The sequence below is a fragment of the Aulostomus chinensis genome, chromosome 5 (genome assembly GCF_037954235.1).
Source record: "Aulostomus chinensis isolate RoL2024-O1b breed Wild chromosome 5, RoL_Achi_v1.0, whole genome shotgun sequence".
Classification (NCBI taxonomy): Eukaryota; Metazoa; Chordata; class Actinopteri; order Syngnathiformes; family Aulostomidae; genus Aulostomus; species Aulostomus chinensis.
In genome coordinates, this window is record NC_141324.1 from 14,414,362 (window position 1) to 14,429,014 (window position 14,653).

At 41.9% G+C, this 14,653-nt stretch overlaps 1 protein-coding gene across 2 annotated transcripts in view; it reads left to right on the top strand.

Annotated features, from left to right (window-relative positions):
• pik3r2 (phosphoinositide-3-kinase, regulatory subunit 2 (beta)) overlaps positions 1–14,653 on the top strand; it is a 37,145-nt gene that overhangs the window by 17,558 nt on the left and 4,934 nt on the right. For both annotated transcript variants that reach the window (XM_086203350.1, XM_086203351.1), the window contains exons 3-15: positions 2,495–2,587; positions 6,681–6,755; positions 6,943–7,095; positions 9,558–9,768; positions 10,014–10,099; positions 10,282–10,384; positions 10,474–10,572; positions 10,807–10,987; positions 12,085–12,204; positions 12,530–12,672; positions 12,823–12,999; positions 13,105–13,176; positions 13,868–14,038. In XM_086203350.1, coding sequence (XP_086059476.1) covers positions 2,495–2,587; positions 6,681–6,755; positions 6,943–7,095; positions 9,558–9,768; positions 10,014–10,099; positions 10,282–10,384; positions 10,474–10,572; positions 10,807–10,987; positions 12,085–12,204; positions 12,530–12,672; positions 12,823–12,999; positions 13,105–13,176; positions 13,868–14,038 — 1,684 coding nt within the window. The remainder of the gene's footprint in view (positions 1–2,494; positions 2,588–6,680; positions 6,756–6,942; positions 7,096–9,557; positions 9,769–10,013; positions 10,100–10,281; positions 10,385–10,473; positions 10,573–10,806; positions 10,988–12,084; positions 12,205–12,529; positions 12,673–12,822; positions 13,000–13,104; positions 13,177–13,867; positions 14,039–14,653) is intronic.

A 14,653-nucleotide genomic window follows, 5' to 3' on the forward strand; every position in this document is an offset into this window, starting at 1 on the left:
AAAAATGCACAAATTACTGATCGTCTTGAAATGCATCTTTCTAAAGTCAAAAATACTTAAACTAGCATGAAAAATTCAAAGACAGATGTGCATTAGAGCTTTCAGAACATAGCAATAACCTATTTCTTTACAAAAAAAAATTCATTTTGGAATACTATTCAACATTATGATTGCGTTATTATTTTTGTCCTCTTCTGTTGTTATGCAATTGCACAGGGAGCCGTTAAAGTTAAAAAAAATTGTTCCACACTGGTTGTCCTGATTTTGTTAATTTGTTGAAACAAGGGACATGATTTTATTTCATTGAAAGAAATATTAGTAAGCCCTCTCAGCCAGTTTGTTATAGGTTGATAAAGAGTCTAAAACTGGCCGTCCAAGTGGCAGTTGATTATGGTCTAAAGCTTTAGCAGCTGTGCTCTGATGTTACTATGGTTACAGGTTGTAGCGGGTGAATATAGCGAGGGATTAAACTTGAGTCCAACTACATGCTCAGTAGAGTTTTAACGGTATTCACTCAGACTGGTTTCAAATGGACTAAAGAATTGATGTTGATCTCTCTCTACCTTTCCACAACTTTCTGCAACCCTGAAAAGACTCCCAAGTTCACAGGAAAAAAAAATCAGCAGAGGAAGTCTCTGTATATGAGAGTAAAAGTTTGCACTTTTATTCTGAGTGTGAAGTAAACAGTGATACGCAGTGTTGTTTGTTTGTTTGCATGTTGGACTGAAAGGAAGTTTCTTCCTCTGGGAGAGAAGCACATTTTTTCCCTCCCGAGCAATTGGAATTGATTCATTTTGTGGTTGATAGTCTATATTAGTAGCTACTGTGTTTCCTTGTTTCACTTGTTCTGTTGTTTTATTGCCTGCAGCGTGACTGCTCTGAATAATAAATACATTGTGCATATTCCTGCGTCTGTATTCCATGATAATCTAATCATAGGAGTTTATGTATGTTACTAACTGTATGACGGCACAAAGAGTTCCATAAAGACCCAGGATAGGTCATTCCTCTCTGTTGTATACGACATGTTTCATGGAAGATAGAAAAGCTGCAAGTTGAGTGTTGTGGTTGGTGGAGACTTTTCTCATAAGAGGAATGACAGCATTGATCGATCGACCTTTGTTTGCGTTTGCCTGACAAGGACCTCCGGCAGCCATGCGAATTATGACACTCGTCTGTCAGGAGCAAAGCCAAAGTGTGACGTCAACCTGATATTAGCGCTGCATGAAGATACTGGTGCAGCTAAACGACTGATCTCACAACAAAATAAGTAGTTCTCCTCGGATTCAGTTCCCTCCAAGGCCGTTCACCCACCTAAGGAAATTGGAGCCTTTTTACATCTATAATTTTGTTCAAATATGTACGTATGAACTGCACAAGTATGGCACATCCAAAGTAGTGATAATGGGATGGCGGGGGGGGGGGGGGGTCTAGCAGGCCAAATGGCCAAGAGGGATAAAGAGGAGAGCAGAGACCCAGAGAGTGAGAGAAAGAGAGAGAGAGTGCCAGGCAAAGTTTCCATGTTTAACCAGCAGGCATGGAGACAGACGCTGGATAAAAACTTAGTAAAAAGAGACCAAAAGGGAGAAAGGGACTAAGGAGTCCTGGAGAGAAGCAGAGAAAGAATGTAAGAGAGCAAAGGACTGAAAGAGAGATATCCAGGGAAAGTGAGAACAAGAACCAGGGAGAGAGAACGGAATGTGCTGACACAGCGTTTCTTGTCTGAACTCCCCAAATTAATAATCAGCAGCGGTTTAGCAGGAACAGAAGCCTACTGCCAAGCCTCGGCCAGGCCAGGCCCTGCCTGCTCCCAGTGTTACCCCTCCCTCCCCCTCCCCCCAGCACACAGCACTACTCCGGGCTGAATTGGGAGGTGCTGCCTGTCCTGGCCGAGCCGGGCCTGGCATCCTGCCACAGGGCTTTTGCTTGTTCAGGAGTTTTGATTAAATCCTTTATCGCGCTCCACTCACGCAAAGAGCTAAGGCGAAACACCGAGCAGGACGGAGTGGAGGGGAGGAGAGAAAGCGAGACAGGAGAAAAGAAGGGGGGGGGATGGGGAGGGAGGGGGGGTGAGGGAAATGGGATCACTCTTTTTTTCCCTCTCGCTTTCTCCTTTTCTCTTTCAGTCAGGCTAAAAAGATGTTTGATTTAGTCTGTGGGGAGTTTAAAGTATATCAAGTAGATCAGCTTTTTCTTTCTTTTTTCTCTTCTTTTGTATATTGTACTTTCTGGGATACCTAATGATAATATGTATAGGAAAGTTTTTGTTTGTTAGAATACTCAACAAACTGCTTATCAAAACAAATTTGTATTTCAGAAAACTCCAATTTATATTTCAATATTTTATATTTTGGCAGATTTATACACTCCTGCAACCTTATATACACTCACCGTCCAACTGTTAACGGTTAACTGTGCCGCTGCTGCAGCACCACTGTGGCAGTTTGCAGGCTCTGTGCCAGAAGTGTAACAGTGATTTGTGTTGTTGTTTCAGCTGTTTCTGTGCCGGACCTGAGTGAACAGTTCACACCACCAGAGACGGCTCCCCCAGCCCTCGTCAGCCTGATCCAAGCCATAGAGAAGAGAGGTATACTCATGTCAAGCAGCCAACTCACTCGTCTGTCGTCTGGCTCTCTGTCCGCCTCCCCGTCTTTCCGTTTATGTGCGACTGTCTCCCTCACGCCATCTGCCTCCCTCCCTCATGCCAGCATTTGCACAAGTGTGGACGTATAGACAAGTGGATCCTGTCAGGCAGTTACACACATGTAGAAGTGCACAGGCGTGTTCATGTACCTCTTCAGAAAGACTTTCAACTCTAAGGGTTGAGTCAGAGAAGTTCTCATTGGTCTGCACAGTTAGGGTTTGAATCACACTATGTTACAAACAAGTCGCCCTCTTTGGGACTCCATTAACACTTTGGCTGTTTGGTCTGTCTTCCTCTTTCTCCTCAACAGTCTCTCTCGTGTGCGTGCACACACACACACACACACACACACACACACATACACTTATGCTCACACATATTTGCACATTGAAAGTAGAGAACTTTAAGGAAACACCATCCTGTATGTCTGGTATACGGCACAGTACACTCTTTGTTGTATACTGGCATTGCAATCAGTAAAATATTTTTAGCATGCAGGCTGTTTTGAGTTCACCCCTACAGTATTAACTCATCACATTATCTAACATGAACTGCGCATGATCAGTTTGTAGGTTGGTAACGGGGATGTAGCTTTAATCTGTAAGAAGTTAGTACAGAGATTACATTAACCTGGGTCAGTTCAGTTCAGCTCAGTGCCCCCTCTGCCTCCACAGATGGTGCTAGCACCACCAGTAGCTAGGTTAGCACTACTAATATTAATGCTAGCTCTGGCAGACACGGTAGTGGAGGCTGTGAAGCAGATGGTATCAACAGTGGGGACTCGGTCTTCAGCTGTTGCTCTAAAACCTCTGCTGCCTTCACAGGCGTGAGGTGGAATCATTTCAGCTCTGTATTAAACAAGTTAGGCAACATATTGGGTCCTACAGGGTTTTATTTTTTGCAACCCTGGAGGAACATCGTCCTATTTGGTGTACATCCCCAGGAGACCCATCCACAGCACTACTCTGCATCCCACTGGGTCTCCCCATAATGTGGGTGGGAAAGAGGCAAAACACTACTTATTATTTGATGGAGAATTTCATTTTTTATTTATTTTTTCATTTATTAATTTTTTTGAGGGACCTGTTTGGGGACCATAGACCTTGGTAAAAACAAAATCTAAGTTGATCTCAAAGAAGCATATAGTGGGGAAAAAAGAGCAGTCAATTTATAGTAAGAGATGTTTTTAATAATATAAACATTCATCTTCACATCAAGCTAAGACCAGTTTGGTTTACGCTCATCACTTAGGGATTAGTCTCCACCGCCTCTGGCGTTTTCAGTGCCTCCTGTCACTACGTGAGACAACTTGGCCCTTTTTAGGCTAACTAGCATGTAGCAATTCACACACCAAAAATGGCAGGAAGATATTGATTGTGCAATAAAGCTGGCTTGGTGGGAACATTTTTTTTAATAGATTTCCAGATTAATATGGATATTTAAACAATGAAGACTCCCACAGGTTTCCCTCCAGTGTTATTTTTGAGGGGCACTGCCCGGGCTTGGGTGATCTGATGGAGGGGCGATGGAGACGAATTATGACTGGCAGCAAGCACAGCAGAAGTTAGTTATGATGCCATTAAAAATGAGAAGACTTCCGTCTATAATTGGTCCAGGTTACCGGGACCATTTTTACTGACTGACAGACAGAGGAAACGTTGCTTTTATAAAACTGTTAGTAATGTTGCTATGTGACTGTCCTTTTCAATGTGTTATATTTGGTCTGCCATTTAGACTCAGGCCCGACATGAAGCTAAGGATGCTTACAGTCACGTAGAAGCATTAATGCTGCGGAGTCGCCATTCCTACGAGGCTGCCAAACCGGGTCAAGTTAGAACGGCTAAGGCACCTCACCATTCATTGCTAATGGCAAGTTTTACAAAGGTGTAAAATACAAACAGGACAGCAGGAGATGGGTTGAGTGCACAACAGCTGTTGCAAAATATTTAATAAAGGAGTCGGTTCCATTTTACACAGTAGAGAACTGGCAGCCTCTGTTAAATTCCTAAATTTCTATTAAATGTTAAAGGGTGATCCAGCCGTCGACTGGAAAAAAAAAAAGTTGTGATTCGTCCATTCAGTTGGTGTTTAATGATCTTATTGGCCATGTGAACAAGCTGAGCACTGTCGCTGCATCCTGTTTGATCACTTTACAGAAACACAAACAAGTTGTTTTTTTTGTTTTTTTCTATTATAGCAGAAAAATGATGGTTTGATCATGACTGCACTGTCGGTAACAATCTTTTCCTTCACTAATGAATGTAAACATTTTTTGTTGATCAGTTGGTGTCCATGAAAACCTTTCTAGTTGTCCAAACCTGAAAGATAAAGAATTTACAACAATATGAATGAAAAGCTACACATTTTTCCATTTCAGTAGCTGAAATTATAACGTTTGGAGTTTTTGCCAGAAATCTATTAAGTGACCCATCCTCAAATGAATAGTGAGTAAGTGATTCTTTTTTTCAGCTCTGAATCCTACTATCATGTACTGGTTTCATCTTGGAGGCATCCACCAAAATTCTTCCCATGCTGGAAAAACTCCTAACATTGATATGTACTGGTGAGGCGACAGGAGGTCTGTCTCTGAATGTAAATAATATAATGTAGCAGTGGTGCTGAAATACTTCCCAGTGTTGCAAGCACACACACACTCTGACTGCATGGTGTGGTTTTCACAACGACCTGAGAGACTGGCTTGTCTCAAGACATCGCGTCCTTGATGCAAACTGTCTAGACCCGGTGTTCCTAGAGGCTTCCGAAGGGAGTCATGTAGTCATCCAGAGTTAAACTTCACCCACCTTTTCACAGGAAGTGTGAAATCTTTTACTGATGGAAAAAAATCCTTAAAAAGCTCAGCTGGTTCGTGTAGAAGATTATTTCTCACCCCAACATACAAAATCCAGATTTAAGGTTTTTTTTTTTCTCCTTGAGTAGATTTAACTGACAGGATCATTTTACTGTATATCCCCCCCCCCCTTCCCAAAAAAAAGAAGGTTCCCGGGAGTGTTATCATTCATTCAGTCCTTTTCAGTGTTGCTCCAAATATTTTCCACCATGAAAAGAACAAGAGAAGAAGAGCACTCAGCACGAGAACATGTGTTGGCGCTGCTCTTGTAAATACTGCTTGTAGGAAAAAATGTGAGGGGACAGACTGTCCTCCTAGTGAGTGGACTTATTATCCCTGGTGTTGGATGAGAGACTGAAATGAAAACACGCAGCTGAAGTATCCTATTGAGTATTTCCTAAATATTACATGTCCAAATGCTTCATCACATACAGGGAAGGGCTGTCAGAGTTCATGCTTTTCGTGTGAATTTTTGGACATTTATGCATTAAAAGAATCCCTGTGTCCTTTTTGTGTATTTTTACCTTTTTTCCTGAGAGCCTCTATTCTGGTTGGAGAAGCTGCGTAACCATGGCAACCTGTGCTGACCTTACCTGTCCTCTCATCTGCTATATTTATGAGAGCCAGCAAAATTCATTCCAGTGCTGCATGATCTAGTGTAAAGATAATATGCAGTTATTGTGTACATTATTGCCATTTGAAGTATAATAAATACATGGTGCCATTGGTCTTCTTGCCCTGTGATAAAAAGATTCAAACAAACTACTGATTATTTTGAAATGTGTATTTCCCAACTCAAACATAGAAACTTAAACAAGCATAAAGATACAGAAGTAAATATTACTCAAATACTTGTAACTCTTTAATGAATTAATTGAATAAACAGCCATGAAAAGTACATTAACATATCAACATTTGTGTAGTCCTGTTGCAAAAAATAAATGTGTTTTTTTTGTTTGACTGTTATGTTACTACATTCGACATTGACATTTGATTATATTAATTGTGCTGCTCTAATTCAGTAAAACACCATATCATTGCGTTAGGGTTAGCGAGCATAGAATTTTACCATCTGTTGCTTAAATTCTTGTTCTTATCACTCTCTTCTCTACTGGTTACACTTTTGTTCTGTGTTTTTGTTGTTTTGTCTGTGACCCTTTGCTGATCCTTCCTCCCTGTCGTCCTCAGGTCTGGACTCTCAAACACTGTACAGAACAACTGGTTCCTCCATGTCAGACGGACCAGCGCTCGGCCTGAGCTCTGGTGAGTTCGATTCTGCCACGGACTTTGACTTGAGTGTCTTTTTTGCCTGTGATATTCTGTCTCTGCATTCTTACTTAGTGCTGAATTGGATTTCAGAACGTTTCATGGATGTATTTGGAAGGTTTCCAAAAGCTCATATTGACTCCCATCAATAACTCAAACATCTTGTTTTGTGTCTGTGTTCCAGAGAGTGATCTCAGTCAGAAAGATGTGGGTTTCCTGTCCGAGTGTGTCCTGCACTACCTGAGAGAGCTCTCATCACCCGTCATCCCTGCTTGTATCTACCCTCAACTCCAAACTGCTGTCACGCTGCAGCAGCAGCTCCTACAGCAGTCCGCAGGTACGCAGTGCTTGATACTCCACCCTTTGATTAAGCGATTAAATCATGTGAATGTCTGATCTAATTGTTATTGGTGGTAATTGAGGCCTCCTCAGTCGTGCTGTGTTGAACCTGGCAAAACAACAGAATTTGATCACTGTGGTTTAAGAACATTTAGAGAGTTACAGTCGCTACACAGTTAAACTATTTATCCACAGTCAAATTAGTACTGTAATTGGAAATACTCATCTCGGCCATGACCCTCTCCGCCTTTTCTGTTTCAGCTGTATAACAGTGGATAAATTGTTCTCAACGTTACGCAACTTGCCAGAAAGAACTGGTTTCACTATTGGACTGTGACCCAGGTGGTCCAAAAACATCATAGTTAACAGAGTTACCTGGAAGTAGCCAGCTCTGCCGATAAAGCCTCCTCCTCCTCCCTGCAGCGTTGAAATGTGGAAACATGCACGAATGTCAACGATATTCTTGACTCATTCTCACATCTTACTGAGCACAAAGACTGCTAAAAACGTTAATGATGACTTTGAACCTGTCATAGTATTTGAGGTGAAGGTGATATGACCATGACATATGACATGTGACCCGTCCGTGGGTCTTTTGATTGGGTATAGTTGAGGAACACGCACACGGACAGAAGCCTCCTTTAATGCCCTGAGAATCCACAGAAAAACATGGACAGAGTCTCCAACTTTAATAATAAAAATGGAATCAGCTGTAAAATGTGGAATTTGTTGGAATTTGCCAAAATATGGATGCAATTAATAAAGTCAGGGCTCCCAGTGTCTTGGCTGAGTGAACAGAAGAATTTGACCAAGCTGGATTGTGTCGAAAACATTCCTCTGAGGGGCCCCTGGGGTCTCCAGCATCAACAGTTTTAAATAGTTAGGGCCCCACTGATATGGGACCTTTTTTTTTTTTATTGAGCCCAATACTGATTTTAAAACAGAAGAAAGATCCCAAATGCCACCAATTAAATATATGTCTAACCAATACTTGGGCTGAAGCAAAAAAGACCCTTTCTTGTCCAGTGTGCAGTAGTTTTGTATCAATATGACAATGTTGATGTCTGTGGAATGTTAATAAACAGACAGATCGTAGAATGTAGCTGTGATGCGACTGTGATGGGACGATGTCTGCAGAAATAGACATCAGCTGACAGGTATATCGGTTGGACCCCACAACTACTGATTGCTTTGTGCGAGCCTGTGCAAATAATCCAAATTTAATCCAGATTGCAGTATGGCCGTCTGTTCCAGTCACATGAAGGCACAAACATTGATTTTTCACCGTAAAAGGGTTTTCATTGCAAGTGAAAATAATGATGTTAAAATTAACCTTCCCTCTTATAAAGGAAATCATAAAGAAATCTTAATATTGGTGCAGGCCAAGACTGTGGGAACTTTCAAACCAGCCAGGTGACATGTTTCCCCCAAACATATGCGCTCTGAATATTTATGATGTACTTTGTTGCCGTAGCTGTAATTTCCTACAACCACAGGAAGAGGTGGCCACATTATAACTTTACTGTAATAGATTACCTGTTCCATTTCCAATTGCAGTATCAATATATAACATCGTGGTCAGCTAAGACACAAGAAACATGCTTGGACTTAATCAGCCTTAAAACATTTGTTCATTCTAAAGAGTCTGCAGAGACGTGACGCACACACAACGTGCAGCAATGGACTAAAACAGGATAATCCACAGGGTCATTTATTTTAAAAAATCAGGTTCCTTAAGATGAGTTCTGAAAATCAAATGAAATGCCCTGAAATATGAAATAAAATGGCCTAATTTCATTTTTAAAAAGATGAAAAGATAGAGCTTAAAAAGATTTATATTTGGACACAAGTCCATGTGCCTGCTCCTCTGGCACACCACCCCTCCGAGGAGAGTCAGGGTCACTGCCAACTCTGTATTTCGGGAGTCAGGAATTGAAAGTTTACAAACATTTACTTTAAAAGACACATGAATCCAAACTAAAGTCATTTATTTTTATAAATACCTTCTCACTGATGCAGTGAGCACCAGGACACCACGAACCTAACCCACCATGTGCTTTAACCCGTTGCTGCCCACATTTTCCTTCATGTTTATATACATAAAAACAACACATTCGATGTAATATTTGTGTTTGGGTGATTTTCAAAGACTTAGAAAACAAAATCATGATTATTTTTAATGAAATTTATCCTTTTCTCGGGAGGGTTTGTCATTGCCCTTGGTAAAGTGGAACCCATGTGAAAGGAAGTACTTGAAAACGATGTTTTTCTTAAGACTTTTATAAAGTATCACCTCACATATTGCTGATATATAAGACGTGTAATATTTCACATTGTACTTAGAAGTGAAAAATGGCAATGGTGCTCTTTGGAAACTTATCATTGCCAGGGGGCTTAAATGGATTGTCCCAAGACTACACACACATAGTTTACAGATCTCTACTTGAATCTGTTCCCCAGACGGTGCAGCTGCTGGCAGCCATGACAGAGAGGTAAGCCTGGTCCTGGAGAGCTCCACCACCGTCCCTCTCCATCACCGTCTCACGCTGCAGTACCTCCTCACACACCTGGCTAAGGTCACACAGGCGCAGGCCAGCAACGGCTTGGACACACACATGCTGGGAGAGATCTTTGGACCACTTCTGATACGGACAGGTCCCTCGACCCCTTGGTAGGTGTTTGTCACATTAGTATTTCACGCAGAAGATGATGCAACAGTTCAAGTTGAGATCACGGATGACTGTTACGTAAAAGTCTGAAATGAATGGATGGAACAATCCACAGAGAGTGTAAATCAGGTGTTAGGCAAATGTGATCATCCAAACAAGTTCGAGAGCATTGACTTGAGAGTTGAGAGTTTCTGTCTTAGAGTGGGTGTATTGACTATTGTTAAATTGTCACTGATTTGCTGGACAGGTTGTCAGTGGATGACGAGTTACCTGTTCTGGTGGTGGAGAGGCTTCTGATTGAGAGAACTGCAGAGCAAGATCTCACTCCTCCAGGTGCTGCTGTTATTTTAAGGCTGCATTCCTCTTTTTTTTTTTTTTTTTCTTGCTATAAAACCTGGATGATTTAAATGTGCTACCGGACAACTTTTAGGAGGACACTTTTAGTATGACTTTGATGCAAAGTCAGTCCACTACAATAAAACAGCCTTAATAGAGATTCATGTTTCTATTTTCAGTTCTTCCAGCAAAGCCAACCAAGTCAAAAATGGCCCCATCAGCCATGACGGACACAATCAGCCTGCTGAATGACGCTGAGTGGTACTGGGGAGAAATTTCCAGGTACACGCTGGTTACTCTTCAGTATTGACAATTTGATAGATACACATTTGCTGATGATGAAGTTTAATGATGTAAATATGCGTTTGCAGAGAGGAGGTGAATGAGAAGCTACGAGACACTCCTGACGGCACCTTCCTGGTGCGAGACGCCTCGAGTAAACTGGAGGGCGAATACACTCTCACCCTCAGGTAAAGTTTGAACTTGAACCTGAAAGAAATAGAACAGGAAATGTAGAAATGTTGTGACAATTAGGATGTGTGGCTAAATGTTGGCCCAACTTAAAACTCTTTACAAAACTTTAAAGGAACAAAGTATCAACGTCAGCTGTTGTCTGTATGTCTTTCTTCAACCAAACATCATCATGTAATGAAGCTGATGCTAATTGTCTTTTCTTCATCTTTGCCTGGTGTCTCCCTCTGCAGGAGAGGCGGGAACAACAAGCTTATCAAGATTTACCACCGAGAGGGGCGCTATGGCTTCTCTGAGCCTCTTACCTTCCTGTCTGTAGTTGAGCTGATCAATCACTACCGACATGAGTCCTTGGCCCAGTACAATGCCAAGCTGGACACCAAGCTCCTGTTCCCCGTCTCCAAATACCAGCAGGTTGGTGATGTTGCTAATCCTCTCGCTGTTTCTGAGGCTTTTTAATTTGTTAACACCTGTTGACTTCCAAACTTTGCTGAACTATTCTCAGTTCATATTTTCTTATGAGGCTGTCTAATGATAAAGCCGTTATGAGTAATTTCCACCTCAAATCACAGTACGAACTCTGATACAAACAGAATTTTTGGAAATGTATTTAAAAGGAAAAAACAAAAAATATCAAATATCCATTTATTATCTTTGAGATATTTGTACACCTGTGTTTGAATCTACGTGTTGTCGAGTCCATTGATTCAAGATGACTTGTAAAGGCTCACAGTTGTCTTTATAAGACCTCCTAGCGAGCTGTGCATATCGATAAAAATGTGACTTGGGTGGAACTAAATGGCTGCAGAGCTCAGAGACAGGATTCTGTTAAGGGGCAATGAAGGCGAATCGGTCAGAAAACATAATTAGGGGGACCCCATGAACCTTGAAGGTCTGGAACAACGAGGACCGCTGAAGAGCCTCGGCTAAATGATTTTCACTCTAGCTGATCTTTTGTGGTAGAAGAGTAATCTCTACTGCAGTGACTTACGGACAAGACAACGTCCTTGAGTAGCGGAGGATCTCTGAAGAGACCTGTCCATCAACATCCCTGTCCAACCTGATGGAAAATTTGTTCTTATTTGCTGCCCAGAGTCGTGTGTGTGTGTGTGCGCGCGTGTGTGTGTTTGGGAGTAGTAGCAGTTTAGCACGGTAAATTCATTAATAAATGTTTTGTTTTCTCTTTTCTTATAGGATATTGAGTGTAGATTAAGGGAGCTACTTCAGTATAACGTTGTAACATCACATAGGTGTAGGTGTTAAACTACTTCCTGAATGCAGTGCACTTTTGCTCTATAATGACCTGCAGTTGCAAACCCTGTTAGGATTGAAAACTGCATTAGAGAAGTAGTCTGAGATGTTGCACTGAGTATCTGTGGGAAGCCAAACACCGGACAGTTTGTTGCTCGTTTCAAGTTTATTTATGACATAAACTTCATGTCTGTTTTCAAGACCAATTTCCTCTGCAAGCGTTATTAAGTTCTCACTGCCTCGCTGAACTCTGGTTGCAGCTGGTGAAGGAGAACAGTATCGAGGAGGTTGGCGAGCAGCTGAAGGTCTATCACGAGCAGTACCAGGAGAAGAGCCGCGAGTACGACTGCCTGTATGAGGAGTACACACGAACCTCCCAGGTATGAGTCTGACACACACTCTTCCTCCGATCACACTCTTCCTCCCACACAAACAGGTTGTGTGTATCATCATTTATCTCCTGTTATCTTGATATAGTGCAGAAATTTGTCAGAAAAGCATGTGACGATGAAGGGGCTCCGATCGAAACGCAGTTAAGAATTTGATTTTAAGAACAATTATGTAGATATACACATTCAGGTCACCTCATTGGCTTTGAGGATGAAATTTGCTGTCATCTGTCCATTATTACTATTCCTAAAAATAGTGAAAAAATATATACTGCTCATAGCCAGCAAACAAAAACTTTCTGCTTGTAATCCCCAGGAGCTGCAGATGAAGCGTACAGCCATCGAGGCCTTCAACGAGACCATCAAGATCTTTGAGGAGCAATGTGAGACTCAAGAACGTTACAGCAGAGAGTCTTTGGAGCGCTTTCAACGCGAGGGCAATGAAAAGGAGGTTCAAAAGTAGGTCTCCTGTTTTGCTTTGTCAGATTAATTCGCCTCAGTCCCTCCATGTCTAAACAGAAGGCTTGACTAAACCAACCACAGTGAACTAGCATTTCCAGATTAAGAATAATACATTCATTGACATTTTTTTTTTTTTGGTCAAACTAGAATCCAGAGCAACTCGGAGCGTCTGAAGTCCCGTGTGAAGGAGATCCACGACAGCAAACGTAAGCTGGAGCAGGACCTGAGACAGCAGGTGTCCGATAACCGAGAGATTGACAAGAAGATGAACAGCCTCAAACCGGATCTGATGCAGCTCCGCAAGATCAGAGACCAGTACTTGATGTAAGGCCTTCAGGCTCATGCTTGAAGTGAGATGATGCTCACAGATTCTATTCAGAACACAGTGTCGGTCTGTGTTTGAAAATATATGATGACTTTGCTTTGCAGATGGCTGACGCAGAAGGGCACAAGGCAGAAAAAGATCAACGAATGGCTGGGCATAAAGAACGATACTGATGAGTAAGTGTGTGAGATGAAGATACTGTGGTCCCTCCAGCTGGGATTCAGACAATCCTTAAAGTGTTAAGTCACTCAGAAGGTGTCATTTAACTATGGGTGACTCACAGGTAGGTGTGTTGAATTCACGACATAAGATAATCCTTCATTAGTCCCTCAAACAGGGAAACAACGGCTACAACAGGTTCGCAAAAACAGAGCATCAGTACGCAAGAAATGTGTGCTGTATAAACATGAACATAAAACATAAAAATAGAAACAATACACATGTAACTTTAAAAGCACCAACAGCATACACAAGTGGACCTATGAAAATTGGAACAATTTAACTCAGCTACACCAACGGATTCACATTTGATTGAATGTTGCACTCGGAGGTGAATTCAGAAAGAGACACACATTTTAGCTGGAGGCCGACAACACCCAAAACAGCAAAACTGCCCAGAAACACTCAAGTGCACCATCTGGTATAATCCACATCTTTATCCAGCCATACGCTCAGTAATCCACAAACAATTAGATTCAAGCTAAAAACAAACTGTTAGAGTTTAGTATGAGTGCAGCTCTTGCACATGAGCTCAAGCAATCAGTTGAACTCATTTTTATTTGGGTGAGAATGTGAAAGGCAGATTTTTAGTGAAGAACGGCTTTAAGCTCAGTGTTCAAGTGCATTTCTTCGTGTCTGTGTCTTCAGCTCCTACTCACTGGAGGAGGACGAGGGCTCACCCCACCACGATGAGTGCACCTGGTATGTGGGTGACATCAAGCGCACCCAGGCTGAGGAAATGCTGAGAGGCAAATGCGATGGGACCTTCCTCATCCGTGAGAGCCAATCACAGAAGGGCTCTTACGCCTGCTCTGTAGTGTAAGTTTAGACTGCACTTGTTTTGGATATAATGGAAAAGAATATTGTCTTGGAACCTCACTGTTGAAGTGTTAGTGCTCATAAATCAAACCAAGAAACCAACCAAAGCTGCTAGAATCACCTCTTAACTAAGTAATCATTATAAGATGTTTGAACATAATCTCTATAACTTGCCCCCCACTGCATGCATTTAGAGACAATGTTTCTAGTGGAGCGACATGTCTCCTCTGCCCGAAGCGTAGTTAGACAATTGAATGATGCTAACCCTTCATGATGACCCAGGTTACCTACTTTCTGCCAGATTCCTGTCCATTGCTGACACCCCGTTTCTCCATTTTTTATTTGCAACTCCTCTGCTAAATGTAAGGGACAGCCGTTGTGACCATCTTGTGCTGTCTTGCCAGCATGTGCAAAGGACGTACACACACTAAAAGAGATTAAACAAATTAGTCGTGTTGCTATCCGACATGCGAACCGTCTCTGTGCAAACTTTGCAAATTACCTTAGTTTGCGCTTCATTTGGGGAAAAGCCAAACCAATTCCATAAAATGGAAGTGGAGTTTTTCTTTGCGACCAACTCCGTCTGACTTTCAGCCATGGCTCTCCATGTGGCTA